This window comes from Oncorhynchus nerka, linkage group LG4 (genome assembly GCF_034236695.1).
Source record: "Oncorhynchus nerka isolate Pitt River linkage group LG4, Oner_Uvic_2.0, whole genome shotgun sequence".
Taxonomy (NCBI): Eukaryota; Metazoa; Chordata; class Actinopteri; order Salmoniformes; family Salmonidae; genus Oncorhynchus; species Oncorhynchus nerka.
The window spans coordinates 61,359,416-61,382,752 of NC_088399.1; the positions used below are offsets into that span (position 1 = coordinate 61,359,416).

The 23,337-nt window shown below is 41.6% G+C and overlaps 3 protein-coding genes across 6 annotated transcripts in view; 2 read left to right on the top strand and 1 right to left on the bottom strand.

Annotated features, from left to right (window-relative positions):
* Positions 1-1,339: 1,339 nt before the first annotated feature.
* Positions 1,340-6,026, bottom strand: LOC135559483 (C-type lectin domain family 4 member D-like). 2 transcript variants are annotated; one of them, XM_029658075.2, is made up of 7 exons: positions 5,827-6,026; positions 4,763-4,837; positions 4,281-4,403; positions 3,776-3,829; positions 3,208-3,359; positions 2,204-2,334; positions 1,340-2,007 (listed from the first exon to the last, which is right to left on the bottom strand). In XM_029658075.2, the coding sequence occupies exons 1-7, from the start codon at positions 5,894-5,896 to the stop codon at positions 1,815-1,817; spliced, it is 798 nt and encodes a 265-aa protein (XP_029513935.1). In that variant the 5' UTR covers positions 5,897-6,026; the 3' UTR covers positions 1,340-1,814. The 2 variants fall into 2 exon arrangements, with proteins under 2 accessions (XP_029513935.1, XP_029513934.1); XM_029658074.2 differs by having other exon boundaries at positions 4,763-4,843; positions 5,827-6,025.
* Positions 6,027-7,595: 1,569 nt separating this feature from the next.
* On the top strand, positions 7,596-12,720 carry LOC115128327 (adenylate kinase 2, mitochondrial). Of its 3 annotated transcripts, XM_029658079.2 has the most exons (7): positions 7,597-7,763; positions 9,087-9,212; positions 9,421-9,531; positions 9,738-9,832; positions 10,114-10,186; positions 10,884-11,088; positions 12,520-12,720. In XM_029658079.2, the coding sequence occupies exons 1-7, from the start codon at positions 7,665-7,667 to the stop codon at positions 12,525-12,527; spliced, it is 717 nt and encodes a 238-aa protein (XP_029513939.1). In that variant the 5' UTR covers positions 7,597-7,664; the 3' UTR covers positions 12,528-12,720. The 3 variants fall into 3 exon arrangements, with proteins under 3 accessions (XP_029513938.1, XP_029513939.1, XP_029513940.1); XM_029658078.2 differs by lacking the exon at positions 12,520-12,720 and having other exon boundaries at positions 7,596-7,763; positions 10,884-12,265; XM_029658080.2 differs by lacking the exon at positions 10,884-11,088.
* A 662-nt stretch (positions 12,721-13,382) lies between these two features.
* The window catches only part of LOC115128328 (E3 ubiquitin-protein ligase RNF19B-like), a 34,033-nt gene continuing 24,078 nt past the window's right edge, over positions 13,383-23,337 (top strand). The window contains 1 exon segment of the mRNA XM_029658081.2: positions 13,383-13,688. The gene's annotated coding sequence lies outside the window, so the exon portion shown is untranslated.

Genomic DNA, 23,337 nt, shown 5'->3' on the forward strand with positions numbered 1-23,337 from the left:
AGGATGAGCCTGCAGGAAGGGTACCACATGAGGGAGGAGGATGTCTTCCCTGTAACGCACAGCGTTGAGATGTTATTGACAAATAGATACCCACACCCACCTCTCGTCTTACCTGACGTAGCTTCTCTGTTCTGCGGATGCATGGTCCTGCTCCCGGGAAAGCAGTGAATCCTTCTCGTCGGACTCGTTAAAGGAAAAAAGCTTCTTCCAGTTCAAGGTGAGTAAACGCTGTTCTGATTTCCAGAAGTTATTTTCGGTCATAAGAGACGATAGCAGCAACATTATGTACAAAATAAAGAAAAAAGAAAAAGTTACAAATGACGCAAAAAAAACTATCAAAATAGCACAGTTGGTTAGGAGTCCGTAAAACGTCAGCCATCCTCTTCGGTCGACCTTTTTCAGAAATGTAGAATGTACAAATATAGTACAAATAAAAATGGCACACTTTTTGGGGAGCAAGCGCTACCAACAACATTGAGTGGAGATGTTGAAGTGTGCCATTCACGGGTAGGTAATTAAGAGTTTATTGAGCTTCCAACCCGTAGTAATCTCGGACACCCAGCTCATCTGTCCAAGAGATTACAACCTTTTGACAGTTTATACTAAATTGGATGGAGCTGAGAAGAAACTAAACACTACATTGGTGAGTTTAGTAACAAACATGGTAACAAGTATTTGTTGTAAATCCTCTATAATTACAGAATGCAATTACCATCAATTACATGTTGTTACTACAGTGCAACTATGAGTTATTACAAATTAACTACAATATTTGTTAGTGTAATTACACATTTATTATACTGTAATACGGACCCCTTAAAATGAAGTCTAAATAAATTGTAATGAACTTCACAGGGAGGGGAAAGTTCAAGGTGATACGCTTGATGCTCCTACAGAAAAAATATTGAGGGTCTTATTTTGGTGGTATAATGATCAATGCTTGTCTGTCATTTGACAAATAAAATAGATCTCACTCTTTTGTCCATAATAATTGGCTATATAGTGCACACGCCAATACTAGAGTGGGCACATTCGCTAAAACACGTTTTTTTCTTCACAAAACCATCAGTAGAGGTGAAAATACACGGAACTCCATTTAACTTGTATTTTATATTTGGGAATGGGAATTTAACCACAACAGTTATTTTATGTTCATTAGGTTATCACCCACAGCGTTTTATCCACAACATGTTCATTTGATGGAAACATCTCTGGTGGGAAAATGCGCATACTATTTTTATGCCAATTTTTTTTATATTCGCATGAACATCTGTCACCAATTGGACGGAAACCTAACTACTATCATCAATGGACTAATGAAATAAATACCAAAAGATAGTTTTGGGGTGGAGTTGTTCTTTAATAAAGAAAATCCTGAACTGAAAATATCTGACATGTTTTTTGTTAGGCTCAGTTATAGATTTGGCTTGTTTTACATTATAGCATAAAACGCATTAAGCATAAACATATTGTTGATAACAAGCAGTCTGTAAACATCAGCAGTAAGCTACTGTAATACATTTACCAATACAGTTTATCCTCACTTCTTATTATAAATGTCAGCAAAAAGAAACGTAAAGATACTTTTATGTTCATAGCAAAATTCAATACTTTTTTTTTAGTTTCACACAGATACTGTATCACAGGGGCGCAACTTTGGTTTTAGAAGTGGGAGGGACATAAGGTATTTTTTTATTTTATTTTATCCGGTCGGATAAACACTTCAAACAGACTACCCGACTACTCGGACACGTCCACGGTCCTAAAGCCTGTAACATTCCAATGATAAAACTGGGGAGGACAAAAATGAAATTTCAGAATAACATTATCTCACATATTCTTCTGTGAGACCAAACACAGTTGACATCAAACCAACTCTTGCCATCATGAGTACCACCTTTTTCTCCCATTCTAGCACAGTCTTCACCGTCTGGATTTTTTCTTTTCTCGTCTCCTTGCCAGTTGTCAGGCTCTTCTTTCTCGCCATTTTCGGAAGCAAACCAGAAGCTACAGAGGAATTACATTATAATGAATTCAGCCATCCATGTCCTCATATTAACTGCATTGATTGGGAATCATCATTTCACCTGTATTTTTGTGTTTTGTCAATTATGAGAACACATCACAATACTCTAATGCTGTAGAAGCAATACTGAATGATCATGCTTTTGTAAATGTATTACTATTCAAAATAACTTCTGACCTGTTACTTGAATCTAGAGGTGTGTCGTCCACCCATAACCACTTTCCCTCTTCTTTTTGGTCTGTCAGTCCGATCCAGAACTTGTCTTCACCACCACTCATTATAGCACCAACTTTCTTATCTAAGATTGTCTTCACCAGGAACATTGATTGACAAATTATATAGAGTGCTACAATGGGTTAAATGGAGAGTTCACCCAAATGTTGCCTTACACTCATAGATAGCAGTCTATGGACTAGTCGAGTACATCCAAGAACAGTAATCCACGCTTTTGTGGAACCTAAAGCTCAATGTCTAAAAAGTGTTTTAATTTAATTGGTTTTGGTTATGAAATGCTAAAATTAGCGGTTGGTGACAACAGGGAAAGGGGGATAACTAGTCAGTTGTACAACTGAATGCATTCAACTGAAATGTGTCTTCCGCATTTAACCCAACCCCTCTGAATCAGAGAGGTGCGGTTGGCTGCCATAATCGACATCCACGTCGTCGCCGCCCGGCTAACAGTGGGTTAACTGCCTTGCTCAGGGGCAGAATGACAGATGTTTACCTTGTCAGCTCAGGGATTCGATCCAGCAACCTTTCGGTTACTGGCCCAATGCTGTAACCACTAAAAGCGAGGTATACAAAACAAAAGCGTGCTTTGCAGTCTCTCCTTGTCCATAGACTCATTTCAGTTTTAGCCTTATAAGGCAAAAAATACAAAATGATGTAATTGGTTGAATTATCTTTTTAAATACAGTCAAACATGGTGTACTTTAATTTTTGTAGATTGCATGTTTAATTGCATGTGCTTTATAGCAGTTTTTTTCTCATTAGACTGACATGGTACTGAGATCTCATAATAAAATGTAAAGCACTTTCAAATCTTATAAACCCATTGGCTCAATCTGTAATTTGTGGATACAAAATCTATTGCCCGACCACAGCCTTAATGAATGAAAGATAATATGGAAGGACAGACGCAATGTATAATTTAATTCCCATTCAATAGTCATGATAACTACCTGCTCAGAAAGGCTGTCTATGATGACCAGCTGTCCTCCCATGGAGACACATTTATCCTGACTCTCAACCCAGGTCAGACTATCATTGGAAAAATAATAGCAGTGTTTCCTGTGACACATCCAATCATGAGCACATATTGGACGCTCATCCTCTGTGGAGGGAGGGAACAGAAATAACCTGGTGATATATACGTCTTTGTCAATAGTCCCTTATCAAAATCAAGTATTTGTAACATACTATATGAATCATTCTTTTTATTTTTTTTTATCTTACTGATTGTATAAGATCCATACTGACATGAAAACACATTGATTTACTATGCATACACTTAGCCTCAGCCTAAGTGGGATAAGAAAAAAGCAGAAATAGACTGAAACCGAGGCAATAAAATTAGGTTTGAAGTGACTTCCATTTCCTTTTCTTCTTTACCATGGAATTTGTTATAGTAATTCCAATTCCTTAATGGAGTTCATTCTATGATATAAAACATAGGCCTATGTAACAAAGCACTTTTTTGGAATGACTGAATCTTGTGCCACTATTTATTTGGACATTCTCGCATAGTACCTGTGATCTTACAGCAAGTTCTCTGCACAATCAATTCTTGATTATGTTTCAAAACTGTTGAGAAAAAAAAAAAAACAGAGTCACATTTTGTACTCAGACTTCCCCTTCTCTCTTCTGGTTAAAACAGATGTTACATTTTTGCATCGTGACATCAATCATTTCCTCATAACTGAGAGGGTAAAGCCCATACGCTATACACTTTTTATAGGGATGAAAATGTCAATGGAAATGTACTGTTTAGTATTCATCTTAGCATGAGTCATATGATCCAAAATTCACCTGCTGTAAGATTATTTTCAATCAAATGTTTGAGATTTTGAAGAGCGCTGCACTGGGTTTGTGGGCTAGTTGTATCAGTGTGAAAAAGACACATTTGAAATGTACAGTAATGAGTTTGACCCAACTTTCCTGTAGCTATCCTATCCCGCCTCATATGTGAACAGCCAGTTTGGGGACTCCTGCTCCTACTCTGGACTCCACTATGGGTCTACTCTATAGTACTTACAGAGAACCCCAAGTCCAATGACAGCACCCATCAGAAGAACACAGAGAGTCACCAGAACAACTCTGACAGGGTCATATCCACTTGGTTTGACCTTTGACCCCTCCTGAGAATCAGGGTCACCAGCTGAGGGGACAGAGAGAGAATATGAATCAGACTCCCATCAACTTTCTACTTAGTTGTATTGTATGTTAGACATGAAATCATCAAAACATGAAGAAAATGTATGATTCGTGGAACAAGGAACATGGTTTTTGAGGCTATGGAGACAAGTATGATGAAAAATCTAAATTAGATTCTGTTCTGCATGCTGTCAACTCTTTTTATCACCCATATGTGGTTTCCTGAAAGAAAATGTCCTCATTGTTTTGCCTTGCTTGAAATTTGCACAGACTTCATCTGACCCACACAACCACACACACATTCACCACACTCACACGTAATAACACACGCAGGCACTCACCCACACACCCACACACACTTACCATTAGGGTCGATAGATGGCTGGTTGCGTCTGGTTCTGGAAATTTCAGAGTGTGTGGTATCATTTACTGTGGATGCTGTTGCTGAAATGTAACCATGAAAGTGTGAGAATAAGACAAAACTCCTCTCATCACATTGGCTGTTCAAGAACAAGCATTTTTGACACTCAGTTTGTTAATGTAAAAGAATTGTCACAGATCACCGATAAAGCATGAGGCCTGCTTAAAAATGTTTATGCCAACCGGCTAAAAATCGGTTTCTTGAAAACCGTTTTAATATATATAATATATAACTGAAATCACTAATATCTCTTTGTGATGTAACCCACTGGGCAAAAACGGGTTGAATCAACGTTGTTTCCACGTCATTTCAACCAAAAAACTCAGTGTGATGACATTAAATTAACGTGGAAAACGGTTTGAATTTGCAAAAAGTCATCAATGTGAGGGCATTTTGTCTCTTTTTAACCCAACTTTGAACCTAAACCCAATGACACGGTTAGTTGACAACTAAACCAAATGTAAATCAAAACTAGACGTTGAACTGTCATCTGTGCCCAGTGGGAAGTCATTTTTGTCTTAGTGAACATGTTTTGAAATGAATTACCAATATGCGTTGTCAAATAAAGTCAATACGGTATTAATATAATTCCAGAATAATCTGGAAATTGAGAATGTGGTACTCGTCTCTGAGAGGTGGGGCTGGATGACCATGAGATAAAAATGATAGCTTTAACCATGTTTTGAAGATATACAGTGTTTGTTAATAATTACATTGTGTACAAACAATGTAGTACAACAAGCTTACATTTGGGGTTCTGATGGGATAATACAGTTGAACTAAGCTCATGAGGCATTTAGAAGTAATATTCTTCAAGAACAAATGTCTATATATCATTAATATAAAAGTCTTAAAATGGATTTACCAATCGCAGATTGCCTCTTTGACATTAGATAGATATTTATGCAGGTAGAAGCTTTTTGTTGAACATTCTTCACATCCTGAGCATACAAGCATGTCTATAAACAAACATTTTTTTGGTGACAGATTTTAGTTTAGAACATACCACAATTCTTTCCTTCAGTCCTTTGTTGCTTTTTGAACTTTACATCAGCGTAGACTATTCCTTCAGACATAATTAGCTATTGCAATTATCTGTCTTTCAGTGGGGCGAGATGGTTACTGATCCTCAACACTGCTACCAGGCACGGATTTACATCAATCCAAAATAGACATTTCTTCTGTGTTGATGGGAACTGAGGGAATGAAGATGTTGAAAACAGCAGCAAAAAAGTTTCGCAATGACACTTCTCTTTCTCTGTTTCATTCATTCTCAACCAAAAAACTAATATGTTAGCTATCACTATTAATTAATACATAGTAGTCCTTACTCCTATCATTGGTCCTCCATTACATTCACACCGTTCAATCTCTCATTGACATGTAGCTGAACTACATGAGACATTGGAATCTTATTAGTTTGATTAATAGTATGTTTCTCTTGTTTGCTTCTAAAAGCTCTTAGTTTAGATAACTACTGTGGTTTTATTAGAAGTCTGTTGGTTTTCTTGTTAGTTTGAAAATTATTATTTGAGCAACCTTTAATTAGGGGTTTGCCTACAAAGACAGATGTGCCATTTATATTTTATTACAGCGTTAAAAGTATCTACATTAATGCTTGCTCATTAGAGACTAAATAAGAATATCAAGTTTGGTGTGAACATTTCCTCAAGTCAAATGTCCTGGACTTGTACCTCGATGACATGATGAAGATACACTGTGGACACTGTGTGGACATTATGACAACTCTGTCTTTCTATCTAATCCGTCATTCCATCTTTACCATCTAATCAGCCCTGTCTTAATTGGATATGAGTTTGATAATGTAATGACTGATCTCCCAGTGTAGTGTGCATAAACAGTGTTTGTGCTATCAGGGATCCTTGGGACATCCCTACCCTAAACTCTAACCTTAACCCCTACCCTAACCATAACCCCTACTTAACCCTAAGCCTTAACATAACCATTTAAATTGAATTTTTAATGGGGTGACATCACCCCATCAGAGTTGGGACGTCCCAATGATCCCGTTTAGACTTTTAAACTGCAGTAGCCAGATGGGCATTGAACACGATTGAATCATTTCCACAGCTAATAGTTTCCTACCATTTGACTTACTCATTAATTTCATTATAGAGTGAGCAAACGCCTATATTTAGACACAAATAACAATGTTAATAATAATTATTATTTATTTAACTTGTATAGCGCTTTTCATTACAGAAAATAATCTCAAAGCACATAAAAAGCAAAACAAACAACTAATTTAAATTGAAATGCATCCAATTACAATTCCGTATGTTTACACATGAATATTACAGTGGGTACTAGTCCTTCATTGCCGAACATGTAGCACCCACCTATGTGAAACCATTGCAGCTGAAAATCGCACAAAAAGCAACTACATATTGGCAGTGGTTAAGAACAGTCTCTGAGCCTCTTCTGCCATCTCTGGACACATCATGCAGTACTTGTAATACTTCCCGACAGATGAAATAATAATAATAATTATTATTATTCATTCATAATTATAAGTATAATAACAATTAACAAATAATAATAACAATAATAATAGAGGATTATGTAACTAATAAGAATGTTCATTTTGATGGTCCCTGACCAAAGAAGATTCATAATTGCATATGCAAAACCCGGATGTTATATCAAGAAACTTACTTTTTCAGCAAATCGGTGTGTAGGACGCTTGACTGAGCCATCTAATGGCCAATGAGGTGGAAGTATTTTCTGATAAAGAGAGGTTCATCCAGGAAGAGGGCGGGGACACTTCCTTTCTTGGGCGAGTTGGCAGATAATGAAAGTGGTACAAGGACGACTGAAGTGAACATGGCCCCCAGCACGCAACGGAATGAAGCTGTGTCCGACGTAAAAAAGGGAATTCGGGCAATCCTGCTTGGACCCCCTGGTGCTGGGAAAGGAACACAGGTGAGTGAGTTATGCTAAGGAAGTGTAGGAATGGGATACCGCTTGGCCAACACTGCCAACCAACTAACTTCATACACCCTGTCCTGAAGTTCATTCTGAATTGGCTTGCATAGATGGCTATCTCTGCTAGCTTGACTAAGTCGCGTGTAATGAATTGGGTAGCTAGATCAGACGAATAAGGAATTATCCTAAAAGTTGTAGCTAGCTCGCTAACCAGTTATGAGCGTCTGTCCATTGGAATGAAACTAATTCCCTCTTGGCTCCCACTATCTGGTGCTGGCAGATTTGACTGTTTGCCAATGTGTTGCAAGCTCACAATGTGGTACTCGTCTCTGGAGTCGCATGCCAACCGTTTGTGTGAAGAGTCCTAAAGATAAGAGTGCCCTTTCAACGTCACATTAGGGACTGTATGCTAATCATACTCTCCAGCTGGCCAGCGCCAACTGCTTTCACTTGATCTAACCAGGTTCAATGAAGACGTGTTACCGCTCGACTTCCCTGTCAAAAAGCTCAATGTAGTTCTTATTTTAAATTCTGGGGGTATGTGGTACAGGAGAGCAACCGCTTGTCCAGGGTTTTGTTAGAGGTAATAATGTTAGGTGTGTTTAGGCTGATTGGAACAAAAGCTGGTACACCCTGCAGCTTCCCACGACCAGAGTTGGGGACTTATGTATTTCCTTTAAGATCTGTATCCATATGTGTCTCATGGCTATAGTGGCTGCATAGCCTTGTAAATATACACACACTACAGTGTGTACGGAATAAATGTTATTTAAATATATATTTTTTTGCACAGGCTGGTACAAGTACTGTAGGGGCCTTTCAGACACATACTTTTGGTCTAGCTTTGAAGATCCCAACTATTTAGTCAGTCTCCTGAGGGTTTGGTCTTTTTTCCCCGTTGTGGCACAACCTGAATCACATTGAAATGTAAAAACAAAATGGCAACATGATTATGTCCTTAAAACCACAGTTATGCATGTGCTATGAAGTAAGTTATTCAACACTTATTTTTGCTTTTCCAAAAGTGTCCCATTCAGACATTAGTCTCATGTCATGTGTGGAGGTTATGTTCTGTAGCTGAAGGACTGTGACTGTGCCCAAAATATAACAGCCAGCCATTTTACGATTCAGCACGACTTTAATGCTTTGACGGGCTCCCACCTGTTGTAGTGTTTTGCCAGGTTGGGAAGCGCCTATGTTTGGCCATACTCTTCTCCTCAGAGTTGCGATTTTGCGAAGTGACTACATAAATGCTACACCTTTTGCCCTTATAACATGAGACTTGACGCCAATACCCACGCTCCCCCCCTCTCCTCCAAGGCTCCTCGGTTGGCAGAGCAGTACTGTGTGTGTCATCTGGCCACGGGGGACATGCTGAGGGCCATGGTGGCGTCTGGCTCTGTGCTCGGCAAGAGGCTCAAGGAGACGATGGATGCCGGGAAACTGGTAAGATGTGTAGTGTGTTTTCATGTTAGTTCTGAACATGTTTCTGTGTTCATTTTTTTAATAGGAATAAATCTTTTGTGTCACTGGTGCTGGAACTTAGTGGTAATCAGAGACCGGTTGACTTGGGCGTCTGTCCTAATTGTGTGCTCTTATGCATTTATTTTCACTGCTCATCACTCTGTGAATTTACTCCTGTCAAATGACTCAGGTCAGTGATGAGATGGTGGTAGAACTCATAGAAAATAACCTGGACACGCCTCCCTGTAAGAAGGGGTTCCTATTGGATGGATTCCCCCGCACAGTGAAACAAGCAGAGATGGTGAGGATTGGTTGGTGCCTGACTCCATTTTGCTGTCAATCCCCCAGAGTGAAAGTTTGTCTTGCTGTTAATCAAGCATAAGCAGTGGTGAACATCACGCAAAATGAATGTGGTGCGTGAACTACGTTTACCCTCCACTATACCATTGAGCATATGAACCTGTTTACTCCCTGCTCCTATGTTTTATGACTCCCTCTGTCTTCTAGCTGGATGACTTGCTGGAGAAGCGCACAGAGAAGCTGGACTCTGTGATCGAGTTCTCTGTCAACGACTCCCTACTGGTGCGCAGAATCTGTGGCAGGTAGGACCAAATATTCTGCGGTGGTCTGAGCTAGTTATTATCGACCATTTGTTGGACAAATAATGTTGCAGAGCAATACCACCTCATCCACGACAAACAATGCTCTGTATTGAGGACACAGCTTCATAGAGGGGAAATGATGTACCTGTAGTCCATTCAAATGGTCACATCAGCATGTCAAAAAGGGGTTCTTTGTTTTGCCATGGTGGGATAGTGTAAGTCTTTGAAGTGGGCCAAGGGCAGTGTGAGTGGAGGAGTAACCTTGTCCTCTCCCCCCTCAGACTAATTCACCAGCCTAGTGGTCGCTCCTACCACGAGGAGTTCAACCCACCCAAAGAGCCAATGAAGGACGACGTAAGTATCTTGTCAACGGACGTCCCCCTCTCTGAGTCTGGAAATCCTACTTCTATTGTAGATCCCAATCTGCTAACTGGTGTTCAAATGCGTTTCTTGGTCAACTTGCACTTAACAAGTGTCTATGTTTGTAATCTGAGGAAAGCAGTGGCTCATTTGCACGCAGTCTTTCACAAGTGTTGTGAAACCCCTTAGCTAGGAGCTTCTGTGCTAATGGCTCTGAGCTCTTGTTTCATTTGAGTCATTTAGAGATGTGTTTATCCAGTGCCTACATCTCATACTTTTTTCCCCCTTCTCTGTACTGGTCCCACGTGGGAATTGAACCCACAACCCTATCGTTGCAATGCTCTACCAACTGAGACTCATGGGACCGTTTCAGATGCTCAGCACAGTGTGTGGTGTACCCAGAGATGTAGCTCAGTGCTACTGGCTGGGAAAACTATTTGACACGGCTCCAAATCTTCACAAGCCCTTCTGTGTTCATCATAGCTCTGACGAGACTGGATAGGAGAGAATTTAATATGGCAGATGCATTTTCCCAACTTGAGGTCTAGGGGGCGCCATCACCATATTTCCGACATCGAGCCAAGTCTTTCAGATCTGAACTCAAAGGGGTGGGGAAAAAGACTTAACCAGAGAAAGAAACCAAAATTGCCCTTTTCACCCATGAAATGTTTCCTCTCTCTGTCCCCATCAGGTGACAGGGGAGCCGCTGATGCGCCGCAGCGACGACAATGCGCCCACGCTGCGCTCACGGCTGGAGGCCTACCACGGGCAGACTGTACCCCTGGTCAAATACTACAGTGCCCGCGGCCTGCACAAGGCAGTCGACGCTGGCCAGTCCCCCGACGTAGTCTTCTCCTCCATCCTCGCCGCCTTCTCCTCGGCCACAGCCGCCACCCGTAAAGACCTGGTGCTCTTCATCTAAGCTCCCACTTCCTTTTCGGTCTCTCCTTCACGCTCCTGTCATCTAGCTTTCCAACTTTCCTTTTTTAGTCTTTCTTTCACACTCGGGACTAGTCTGTGCTCCGTTCTCCTCCCTTTCTTCGTCTCTCTGCTCTCCACTTTCTTCATTCTGTGGTGGGGTGTCTCCCTTGTACTTGAACACGCTCCACTACTGGGACTTGAATATACTTCTCCTGGAAACTACAGAGACTGGACTAGCTGGTTATAATGGAGTGTATAAAATGAGTGTAATTTCCCCTTGGGCCAGGTATACATATCAGTGGTAATCCAAATACATGTTCCTTTGTCACGTTCTTTGTAAACCAGTGTAGACTAACAGTGAAATGCTTACTTACGGGCCCTTCCCAATAATGCAGAGGGAAAAGAGAAATAATAACACAAGGAATAAATGCACAATTACTAACGATAACTTTGCTATGTAACACGTCTATATAATGTAGCTTCATTGATGGTCCCTGTACTTGGATTAAATTAAGGAAGCAGTAGGGAATAGGGATGTGATTAAGAATGACTTACATTTCACCTGAATGTAATGAGTCCAGGATAGATGGCTGGGATAGCTAATGTCGTGCAATGTCAGAAGTCTACTCAGGAATTCATTATGAATCTATTGACTAATACTTTGACAGCTTGTGTGCTTTGGTTAGTGAAAGCATGCTACTTTTCTAGAGCATAGTCAAAGTACCTGTCACACAATGTACATTTAGTTCCCGTTAACCAATATCACTTTCTTCCTATTGATGTGACGTATATTCCACAATATGACTAGGCTACAGGAAAGGGCAAAGGTGACTCCTTTGCCCTTTCCTTTTTCCTGTCTAGATTTGTCCCTTCTCTGTAGACTAACTTCTCTCCTGTGACTGCATGATGTTCTCAGGGTCATCGGAAAACGATAGCGGTTGTATTATGTGACTCTATATTGGCCAGTAGGCTTGCTGTTTGAATTTTTCTAGCTTTGACTAGATAATGTTAAAAGTATCAAAACAATGACGCCACTGCATTGAATGCTGCTTTAGTTCACGTAGTCAAGTTTTCTACTGGCAAAATTATTGTTTATGTACTGCTAAGTCACCATTGTAGTTCAGTGTTAATTTAAACTTATGTGAAGCCTAACTGCTGACGTGTTTGATTGTTAAATGGTAATACACTAAGTTTTAGAAATGGATGTTGGAAGCCTAATTGCGCTATAGATGGACTGGATTGTTAAGTTGCACAAGGACCTGTAGATGTCCAAGGGAGCAACTTGTGACTGTAGCTATAGTTCTGCCTCATGCATCTTTGAATGACTCAAAACTCAGTATTTTGTTAAAATGTTTGTGCATGTCTTTAAAATCACCTGAGACTCTTTTTTTTTTCTTTTCCCCCAGCTGTTTGAATTCCTGCTTCTCCAATCCTGGCAATGGAAACGAAGGAGGAAATGTTGTACTATAGCACTTCATTTTGGAATGTTGCTGGAGGATGAGGGAGCTTAATGTACTGCATTCTACAAGGAATAAGTGGAGCCATCTTGGAATTGACTTTGATTGTTACCCTTCTAATAAAATGAAGACACTGTTCTACAATCATGACATCATTTTGTAGCCTCCCTTTGTGCTAATTACTACCATTATGTTACTTGCTACTAATGTAACACTCAACTGCCATTATCTCAATGTGAAGATAGTCATGGTTTACTTTGCATACTGGGTGGGCGTCTGTCTTTATGGAACATAATGCGTTCGCCTGTATAGTGGGTAATGTTCATACTTGTCAAATGTGTAATCACCTGGTCAGGAAAATCTCTAAATTATTATAGACACTGAGAGATGTACTTTGAGAACATGAATCCAAGTACATTGCTCCAGCACTCAATCAACTGCCTTGTTCGGGGGTGGCAGGTAGCCTAGTGCTTAGAGCGTTGGACTTGTAACCGAAAGGTTTGCAAGATCGATTCTCCGAGGCCCCTGAACAAGGCAGTGTACCCACTGTTGCAATGAAAAGAGGAATTTGATCTTAACTGACTTGCCTAGTTGAATAAAGGTAAACAAATCTGTAAAGTTGGATGAAATTCGTCATCAACTGTGGTAAGCACTATCTTTAGGATTTTACTTATTTCTGGGACCTCTACACAAAATAATGTTCCAGGTGATTTCATTCCACAAGCAAAGACATAAGTTTCCCTTCGTGAAGACTCAGTAAATGCATTTTGAGTTTCCAAATGTGACGTCACTACGGACGGGTGGGGTTTCCGTGTTCCATGTTGGTAGCCGCACAGGGTTTTCCTCCGTCAGAGAGCAAAGAAGCAAGCTGCGAAGATTATTCTGTTGCGCTCCAAATAGGGAACGGGGTCACAGCTGTATTGTATATTCAGTCTACACGCATATATAGTCCATTGATATTTTAGGAATGGTGTCAGGTCCCGTATTGGAGGCTGAAATGAAATAGCCTAGACAAAACGAGGACTTCAACACGCCCAAAGCAATCGATCAATGCGCATCGCCACTCACGGGAGAAGACTCACAACGGGTACCAGAAAACGGTCTCCTACTACCCCGAGGTAAGAAAAGTCTGCCGTATTGGGCCTTGACACAAATTGCAACATGTTCAAGAGTTCGATTTTTACACATTTCATCATGCGTCTTGTGGTTTGGAATGTCATGTCGCTCACTTGCCTACTAGGCTACATTAAGGTTAGTAACCTATCGCTAACGGAAGTGTTTGCTACCTGGTCAGTTTATATGAACTGCCAAAGGTACACTACATGACCAAAAGTATGTGGACACCTTCTCGTCGAACATCTCAATCCAAAATCATGGGCATTGATATGGAGCTGATCCCCCTTTTGCTGCTATAACAGCCTCCAGTCTTCTGGGAAGGCCTTCCACTAGATGTTGGAACATTGCTGCAGGGACTTGCTTCCATTCAGCCAAGAGTATTAGTGATTAGGCCTGGCTCCTAGTTGGCGTTCCAATTCATCCCAAATGTATTTGATGGGGTTGAGGTCGGGCTCTGTGCAGGCCAGTCACATTCTTCCACACCGATCTCGACAAACCATTTCCTGTATGGACCTCGCTTTGTGCATGGGGGCATTGTCATGCTGAAACAGGAACCCCAAACTGTTGCTACAAAGTTGGAAGCACAGAATCGTCTAGAATGTCATTGTATGCTGTAGCGTCCCTTCACTGGAACTAAGGGGACTAGCCTGAACCATGAAAAACAGCCCCAGATCATTATTCCTCATCCACCAAACTTTACAGTTGGCACTATGCATTGGGGCAGCTAGTGTTCTGGCAAAACCAGATTTGTCCGTCTGATTTCTAGATGGTGAAGCGTGATCCATCACTCCAGAGACCACGTTTCCAATGTCCAATGGCTTTACACCACTCCAGCTGATGCTTGGCATTGCACATGGTGATCTTAGACTTCTGCACGGAAAGCGGTACCGGAGCGCCTATTCTAGGACCAAAAGGCTCCTTAACAGCTTCTAGCCATAAGACTGCTGAACAATTAATTAAATGGCCACCAGGACTGTTAACATTGACCCCCCCCCCCCCCCCATATTTGTTTTTCGCTACTGCTACGTGCAGTGGCCAGGTTGGGCCATTGAAAATCTCGAGGTGGCTCACCAAAACCATAACTGAAATTCAGGAATTCTCTTATGCTGTTGTAGTATATAGGCTAGTTGAAAACTATGTCAATATGAGAGTTAAGGAATCGCATACGGATATACTTTGGTTTCTTATTTTACAGTTAATGTTACTATTTATCTGATGTGCATTGACTAGTACCGGTACAGTTAACATTTTGAGTACCACAACAATCCTGTTTAAATGTGTTATTTATCTGTATAAACGTGTTTAGGCGATTCATTGTTCTTCAAATAGGCGAGTTGTCCCTTTCCTTAAAAATACAAATATACAGCTTTAATTTGAAGGAGCACATTGATTGTAAGGAACACAACATTTACTGGGAACAAGCCTACTTGAGTTTAAAAACATCACACAGAGGCCTCCAATTATTTTCAATACAGCTTTATTCGGCTGTTGCTGTGTCTTTTTTTGTAAACAAAAATATTATACAGTTGAAGTCAGAAGTTTACATACACCTTAGCCAAATACATTTAAACTCAGTTTTTTCACAATTCCTGCCATTTAATCCAAGTAAAATTTCTGTCTTAGGTCAGTTAGGATCACCACTTTATTTTACGAATGTGAAATGTCACAATGATAGGTAGAGAGAATTATTTATTTCTGCCCACACATTTTCTATAGGATTGAGGTCATGGCTTTGTGATGGCCACTCCAATACCTTGACTTTGTTGTCCTTAAGCCATTTTGCCACAACTTTGGAAGTATGCTTGGGGTCATTGTCCATTTGGAAGACCCATTTGTGGCCAACCTTTAACTTCCTGACTGATGTCTTGAGATGTTTCTTCAATATATCCACATAATTTTCCTCCCTCATGATGCCATCTATTTTGTGAAGTGCACCAGTTCCTCCTGCAGCAAAGCACCACCACACCATGATGCTGCCTCCCCTGTGCTTCACGGTTGGGATGGTGTTCTTCGGCTTGCAAGCCTCCCCCTTTTTCCTCTAAACATAACAATGGTCATTATAGCCAAACAGTTCTATTTTTGTTTCATCAGACCAGAAGACATTTCTCCAAAAAGTACGATCTTTGTCCCCATGTGCAGTTGCAAACCGTAGTCTGGCTTTTTTATGACGGTTTTGGAGCAGTGGCTTCTTCCTTGCTCAGCGGCCTTTCAGGTTATGTCGATATAGGACTCGTTTTACTGTGGATATAGATAGTTTTGTACCTGTTTCCTCCAGCATCTTCACAAGGTCCTTTGCTGTTGTTCTGGGATTGATTTGCACTTTTCGCACCAACCACTCCTTCTCCTGGTATGACGGCAGCGTGGTCCCATGGTGTTTATACTTGCATACGCTTGTTTGTACAGGTGAACGTGGTACCTTCAGGCATTTGGAAATTGCTCCCAAGGATGAACCAGACTTGCGGAGGTCTACAATTTATTTTTCTGAGGTCTTGGCTGATTTTCTTTTGATTTTCCTAGGATGTCAAGCAAAGAGGCACTGAGTTTGAAGGTAGGCCTTGAAATACATCCACAGGTACACCTCCAATTGACTCAAATGATGTCAATTACCTTGCCGGAAGCTTCTAACGCCATGACATCGTTTTCTGGAATTTTCCCAGCTGTTTAAAGGCACAGTCAACTTAGTGTATGTAAACATCTGACCCACTGGAATTGTGAGACAGTGAATTATATGTGAAATAATCTGTCTGTAAACAATTGTTGGAAAAATTACATCACAAAGTAGATGTCCTAACCGACTTGCCAAAATTATAGTTTGTTAACAAGACACTTGTGGAGTGGTTGAAAAACAAGTTTTATTGACTCCAACCTAAGTGTATGTAAACTTCTGACTTCAACTGTATATGTCCAAAAATGAAAAACAAAACAAAAAAGCATAATCATGGTCAACAATATACATTTTACTATAGCCTACCCATAGCCTATTCATATCCCTGCTGTAATAGGATACATTCTTTTCAATACAGCTTTATTCACCTGTTGCTGTCTTTTTGTAAACAAATATATTATAGACTATGTCCAAAAATGAAAAAAAAATGAAAAAAAAGCATTATCATGTACAATGTACATTTTACTATAGCCTAATCACAACCTATTCTTATCCCTGCTTTAAGGGCTACATTCTTTTCAATACAGCTTTATTCACCTGTTGCTGTGTCTTTTTTGGCAAACACGTCCACAAAAATCAAGATTTATGGCCCTCGCCCTTCTTGACTCTACTCTTAACACCCCCAAATGGAGCAATCGCTCATTGTATTTCTCAAGACAGTGTATCACTCATTGTATTTCTCACGACAGTCTTGATTAACTTTAGCACAGGAAAACTGTGCTCACATGCTGCAGTGCTCACAGGCAATGCAAAGTGCAATTTTGCAAAGTTTAAACATCCCGTGGAACACCTCCCTATATGGCTCAAGGAAGACTGTGAGCTCTATTAAACTGGTGTTTCCAAGCCACCAGTTTGCTTCCTATCAAGAATTCGCTTAAGCTGAGGGATCTCATATTCCAGATCCTCAGTGCTGCAGTTGTATTGTGAGGCAAATGGAAAACACTTCATTTTTCTCACAAAATGTGGGACTGCAGAGATTCAAGGCCTTGCACGATGACACAATTTACTGTAGAACATCTTCTCTTCACCTCAGAGAGAAGCACATCAACTATTGGAATGAATGAACCTGCCCCGAATGACTCCTTATCCGTGTTGACCTGTCTTTGAACTATTGGAGAGGTAATGTGATGCCCATCAAGCCTAGAGCTTGGTGTGATCTGACGCCCTGGAGAGGTCACAGTGTTGTCCCAAATCTCATTCAAGCGAGAGCCCTCTCTATAACTGTTCAATGTGTCAGCAAGAGAATCAACAAGGGTAACAGCTGTGCCCAAATTGAGTTATGGGGACTGTAAAATATCTGACAGATGTTTTATCTCACCAAAAACATTGGTGAATGTTACAAGGAGGCCGACACACTGTAGATCTATTTGGGCTAATTTGTAATATCGGCCTACAGACAATTCAGACTATTCAAACTCAACTACCAGCAAACATGAATCAGAAGGCTTTATGTGATTATGTCATGACCCAGATACTCTGATACCCAGATTACTCTCCAGCCACCCATTTCATTATCAGGGGCACTGTCATGCTGTCATAACTTCACCTATTGGTCCAGGAATGGGTTGAATAGCTCTAGCCGGGTCCTGCCTCGCTTGGTTGTTGACCTCTGGGACTGCTGTTGCTGCCTGTTCCGCACTTTTGTGCCGTGCTGCTGTCTGGTGTTCTTCACTGTGCTCTGTCACTGATGCTGCCTGTGCCAGTTCGTCGCCGTCATGTTCTGCAATGCTCTCTCGCTGCCTCTGCCTGTTCATTGGCTTGCTCAATGACGTTATCATCATCTTCGACTGCATCCTCACTAACGTTTAACCCTCTGCTGCTGCTCCCCTGTCGGCTGTATCACCCCTGTACTACTGTTCAGACGAGATATCCGTGGACTTTCTCTTCATCGTCTGCAAATTGACATAGCTACAGTGGCTAATCGTAGCTAGTAAGCTAACGCTATAACGCTATAACGTCAGCTAGCTAGATGCTCTGGCAGTCCTAAGTTCATCAAGTGGTTTGAAAATCGTTCTGGAAAGCTACAATAACTCTAACTATAGTTAGCTAACACTCTCTATGCTGCAGAGTAACCTTACGGCATAAACTAGCTAGCTAAGCCTCCCCAATACCCAAATTAACTAGCTAACTTAACTAGCTAGCTAACATAAGCTAGCTAGCTAGGTAATTCGACACCGTCAAAAAACGAACAGTTTACTGAGTACATACATTTAAAAAAAAAACTGTAACTAGTACTGTATGACTTACTTACCCGTTAGCAGTCTGGTGGTCTCAACTCTGCAGGCATCTGCCAGCTAGCCTAGCTTCCGATGATACCACCAGAGACACGAGGCTGAGCTCACCTGCTGCTGTCATCTGGCAGTGCACTGTGCAGTAGCAGGCCGGGAAGGGGTGACGGGTCGGAGTGTGACTCAGTTCCGAACGGTCAAAAGCATCTGGCTGGCTATGCATTTGTCATTTTCTTTCACATGAACTATTATGAAAAATATACATTATTGATTTAAATGAATAGTACCTCATGTAAATTATCAGATAGAAGCAAATTATGCATATGCGACCCGCGAGGGGACTCAGTGGGGGGGGGCAGCTATTGTACCAAGGGGTGCCCCCCCTGGCCACCCCTTGGCAGCGCCACTGGCCTACGCACTGTCTATTTTCGATGCATAGTCACTTTTACCCATACCTACGTGTACAAATTACGTCAACTAACCTGTACCCCTGCACATTGACTCTGTACCGGTACCCCCTGTATATAGACTCGCTATTGTTATTTTATTGTGTTACTTTTTATAATTTTTTACTTTCATTTACCTGTTGTATTCGGCGCATGTGACAAATAACATTTGATTTGATGTTTGGCCATGGAAACCCATTTCATGAAGTTCCCGACGAACAGTTCTTGTGCTGATGTTGCTTCCAGAGGAAGTTTGGAACTCTGTAGTGAGTGTTTCAACTGAGGACAGACAATTTTTATGCGCTACTCGCTTCAACCCTCGGCGGTCCCGTTCTGTGAGCTTGTGTGGCCTACCACTTCACGCCAGAGCCATTGTTGCTCCTAGACGTTTCCACTTCACAATAACAGCATTTACAGTTGACCGGGGCAGCTCTAGCAGGGCAGAAATGTGATGAACTGACTTGTTGGAAAGGTGGCATCCTATGACAGTGCAACGTTGAAAGTCACTGAGCTCTTCAGTAAGGTCATTCTACTGCCAATGCTTGTCTATGGAGATTGCATGGCTCTGTGCTCAAATATATACACCTGTCAGCAATGGGTGTGGCTGGAAAAAGCCAATTCCACTAATTTGAAGGGGTGTCCACATACCTTTGAATATATTGTGTATATATCCCATATTATTGTGCATGTTTTGACTGCTCCTCATTCTTGAGTATAAAACAAGTGCACAGTAATCTAACAGTGAGGCAAGGCTGATAGAGTACCACTGTACATAACTACTGTGTGTTTCGTCTGTGTTTGTTTGTGTACATGCATGTTGCTACAGTAGCCTGTAGGAAGTGGTGAGCTACTGTTTAACACCTCTGAGCATTCTTTGACATCTCTATTCCAAAATGCCCGTCATGTCGAATGCCCTCTCATTCTCAATTTCCTCCTCTCCCCTCTCACTCATGCGTTCCTTGTCCCACCGCTCCCCTGTTTGTCCCGAAAGCATTATTGAGGCCAGGATATTAATATCATTCCATTGAGAGAGAGGGGAAAGAGGTGACGACATGCAACCATGAAAGCCTGGTATCCATCTGCTTGCTCTAGTTACCGTCTGTCTTCAACAACTAATAGGGAAGTCAACACTCACTACCCCACAACTATATTACCTCTATTTACTGGAAATGCTGACTTCATTTGTAGTCTCTGGTCCCACATACTAGAACTATTCTCGTAATCATAGTTTGTTAAGGCTGCTTCAGGTTACAGTCCACTGGAAGTCAGCCTAACAGTCAACCATACTAGGCCTATGTGACACACTGTCTCTATCTCCACTCACATGCACTGTCCTCATTGACCATGTCTAACCTCCTTCTCTTTCTCCCTCAAATGACCCGGCCCCTCCCTGTCTTTCATACCCGCTGGTTGGTATGCCCTGGTCTGTGTTGGTGGATTGGGGCTCAGGGGGCTGTGGGGCTGGGACCTGGGCCTATTCTCTGCCGCTGTGACGCCTCCAGGCTTCACATGAAACATTCAACAACTCAGCAGTTTGCCTCCTGAATGCTCCTCTAATTATAGAACCTCGTAGCCTGACTCTCCCTTTTATCTCACTGAATCAGAGGGGCATTCATACGTGTGTATCTCTTATGCAACACATAAGTGTGTGTGTGTGTGTGTGTGTCAATGTGTGGATGACTGTGTGTATAAGTATGTGGGTGCGTGGCGTGTGTGTTCGAGTGTTTGTAATGGGGTTATTCCAGGGTATTCCTGTTGTTTCATTTTGTTTGAAAAGGGATGCGAGACTGGCTGACCACTCCTCCCTGCCAGCTTCAGTTCTGAGGTAAATTCAGAGGAAACGCAAAGTCTGGTTTCTCTAGGTGCTTCCACAGAATGGCCAACGACTGTCTCTGGCTCTCAAACCCTTTTTTAAAACTCCCACATCTTCCATTACCTTATAAAACCGATAGTGTGGGAGGGCTCCAAATGGCCTCCAAATGACCGCCAAACACTATGAATCAGTAGGCAACCAGATAATGGCGCTTTTGGCTGAACAGAAGGACATGTTTCCTTTTTAACCCAGTTTTCACATAGTCTCATCACATCACGACATGACTCTGGCCTGGTGTTTGGAGGAGGCAGCAGTCTTGGCCTGCCCAGCATGTTAGCGAGACACGGCGATGGCCTCGTCACAGAGAGGGGAACGAGAGGAAGAGGTTGAGAGAGTCGTAGCCACAGGGGCATTTCCCTCTCTCCTATATTAACTTCTGCCAGGAGAGATTGAAAGATGTCGATAAAGAGAACAACACACCGAGAGGCATCTCACCTGCCTCACGCTGCTGTCTCTACCTTCATTATTTTTATTTATTGTTTTTATTTAACTTGGCAAGTCAGTTAAGAACAAATTATTATTTACAATGAAGGCTTACCCCGGCCAAACCCTAACCCGGACAACGCTGGCCGCCAATTGTGCGCCGCCCTATGGGACTCCCACTCACGGCCGGTTGTGATACAGCCTGGAATTGAACCAGGGTCTGTAGTGACACCTCTAGCACTGAGATGCATTGCCTCAGACCGCTGCGCCACTCGGGAGGCTCTTTATTAACCTGTTATTGCGCCCTTCTGCTCTAATGAATTTAGTCTATTAAACCAGTAAACCTGAGTTCACAGAGACCACCTGCTCTACCCAGAGACTCAGCCCAGAGACACAGGCCTCAGTCCTCAGTTAGAGCTTAGGGCTTACAGAGGGTTTAGGTAGTATCACTACAAACCAGCTAATTAGCTTACCAGCTCGTCTGCCTACCCCGCTGTCTGTCAGTCTTTGTGAACAACCACACAACCACACAAATCGGATTGTTTGTGTGATGGTGAGCTTTAATTACTTAGGCCTACTGGAGCATAGTACTGTATCAGTAGCCTACTGGAGCATAGTACTGTATCAGAAGCCTACTGGAGTATAGTACTGTATCAGAAGCCTACTGGAGTATAGTACTGTATCAGAAGCCTACTGGAGTATAGTACTGTATCAGAAGCCTACTAGAGTATAGTACTGTATCAGAAGCCTACTGGAGTATAGTACTGTATCAGTAGCCTACTGTGCCCCCATTGTGTTAGTTTGTGTCAACCATATCTCTGAATATCAACTATATCCCCGAATAATATGACATTTACACACACACAAAACATATGTATTTTATAAAGCATAATCAAAGTTGCCAAAGTGAAATATAGCACAACAGTATAATAGGGACATCCCCAGTCTTCCCTTTTACTTTGGTTGGAAGTCCCTGGTCCAAAATAGATCCATGCTTTTATTGTCTTCATTTTGCATAATGTATTTGCAGAGGCTTGTAAAAGTGTAACCCCAAAACACCTCTGCAACAGCAACAAATCAGCTCTGACTCAGCAGCTTGTGTAACAACTATCGGGTCTTTCAGTGGCACACAGGTATCATATCAAATTGACTTTCAGTATCATATCAAATTGACTTGCGTGCGTGAGTGCATAGAGGCAGTATGTAGGTTCATAGGGTTCCTGGGAAGGATGGAGGATCCTAAAGTACTTAGACTGTACAGTTTCAGTGTCTTCCGGAAATAGAATTGCTGAGACGAGGCCAAACAAACTGAAAGCACAAACTGGCCCCACTTAATGTCCAAGAAGAGTAATGTCTCTGTCAAGAGGCTCTGCACACAGTTGACTCACCTTGCAGCAGCAAGCATAACAATATCTGACATGTCCGAGAGGTTTTTCATTCAGAAGACAAGAAACTAGAGCTGCTTAGAGGCTAAATAAAATGTCATTAGTGTAATTGTACATCACAGCGAGAGATTGTGTGTGCGTGTGTGCGTGCGCGAGCAGCAGTCGAGTGGGAGGACAAGTGTGGGGGAAAAAGCGTGTTGCCGATCACAGAACTTAGACCACTGAGTCTTCAGCCTGTTCATGCCCATCTGCCATGCCTCCTCACTCACTCTCATCCCTCTTTCTATTTATGTCTCTCAAGTCATGTAGGGGCTACATTCAATATATATTCCACTAAAATGATCCGAAAAGGTCTAACGTTTGGATACTAGATGCATCAAAACCCTTCCAAATATATTGTCACTTGACAAGAATACTTTCTTAATGCCAGAGATGACACATTTGCTAATGTAATGAAAGCTATATAATGCCATTTACACCGAACAGTAACTGAGTACAGCTCTAATACCCACACTGAGCAAAAATATTAACGCAGCATGAAAAGTGTTGGTCCCATGTTTCATAAGCTGAAGTAAAAGATCCCAGAAATGTTCCAAATACTCACAAAAAGCTTATTTCTCTCAAATTTTGT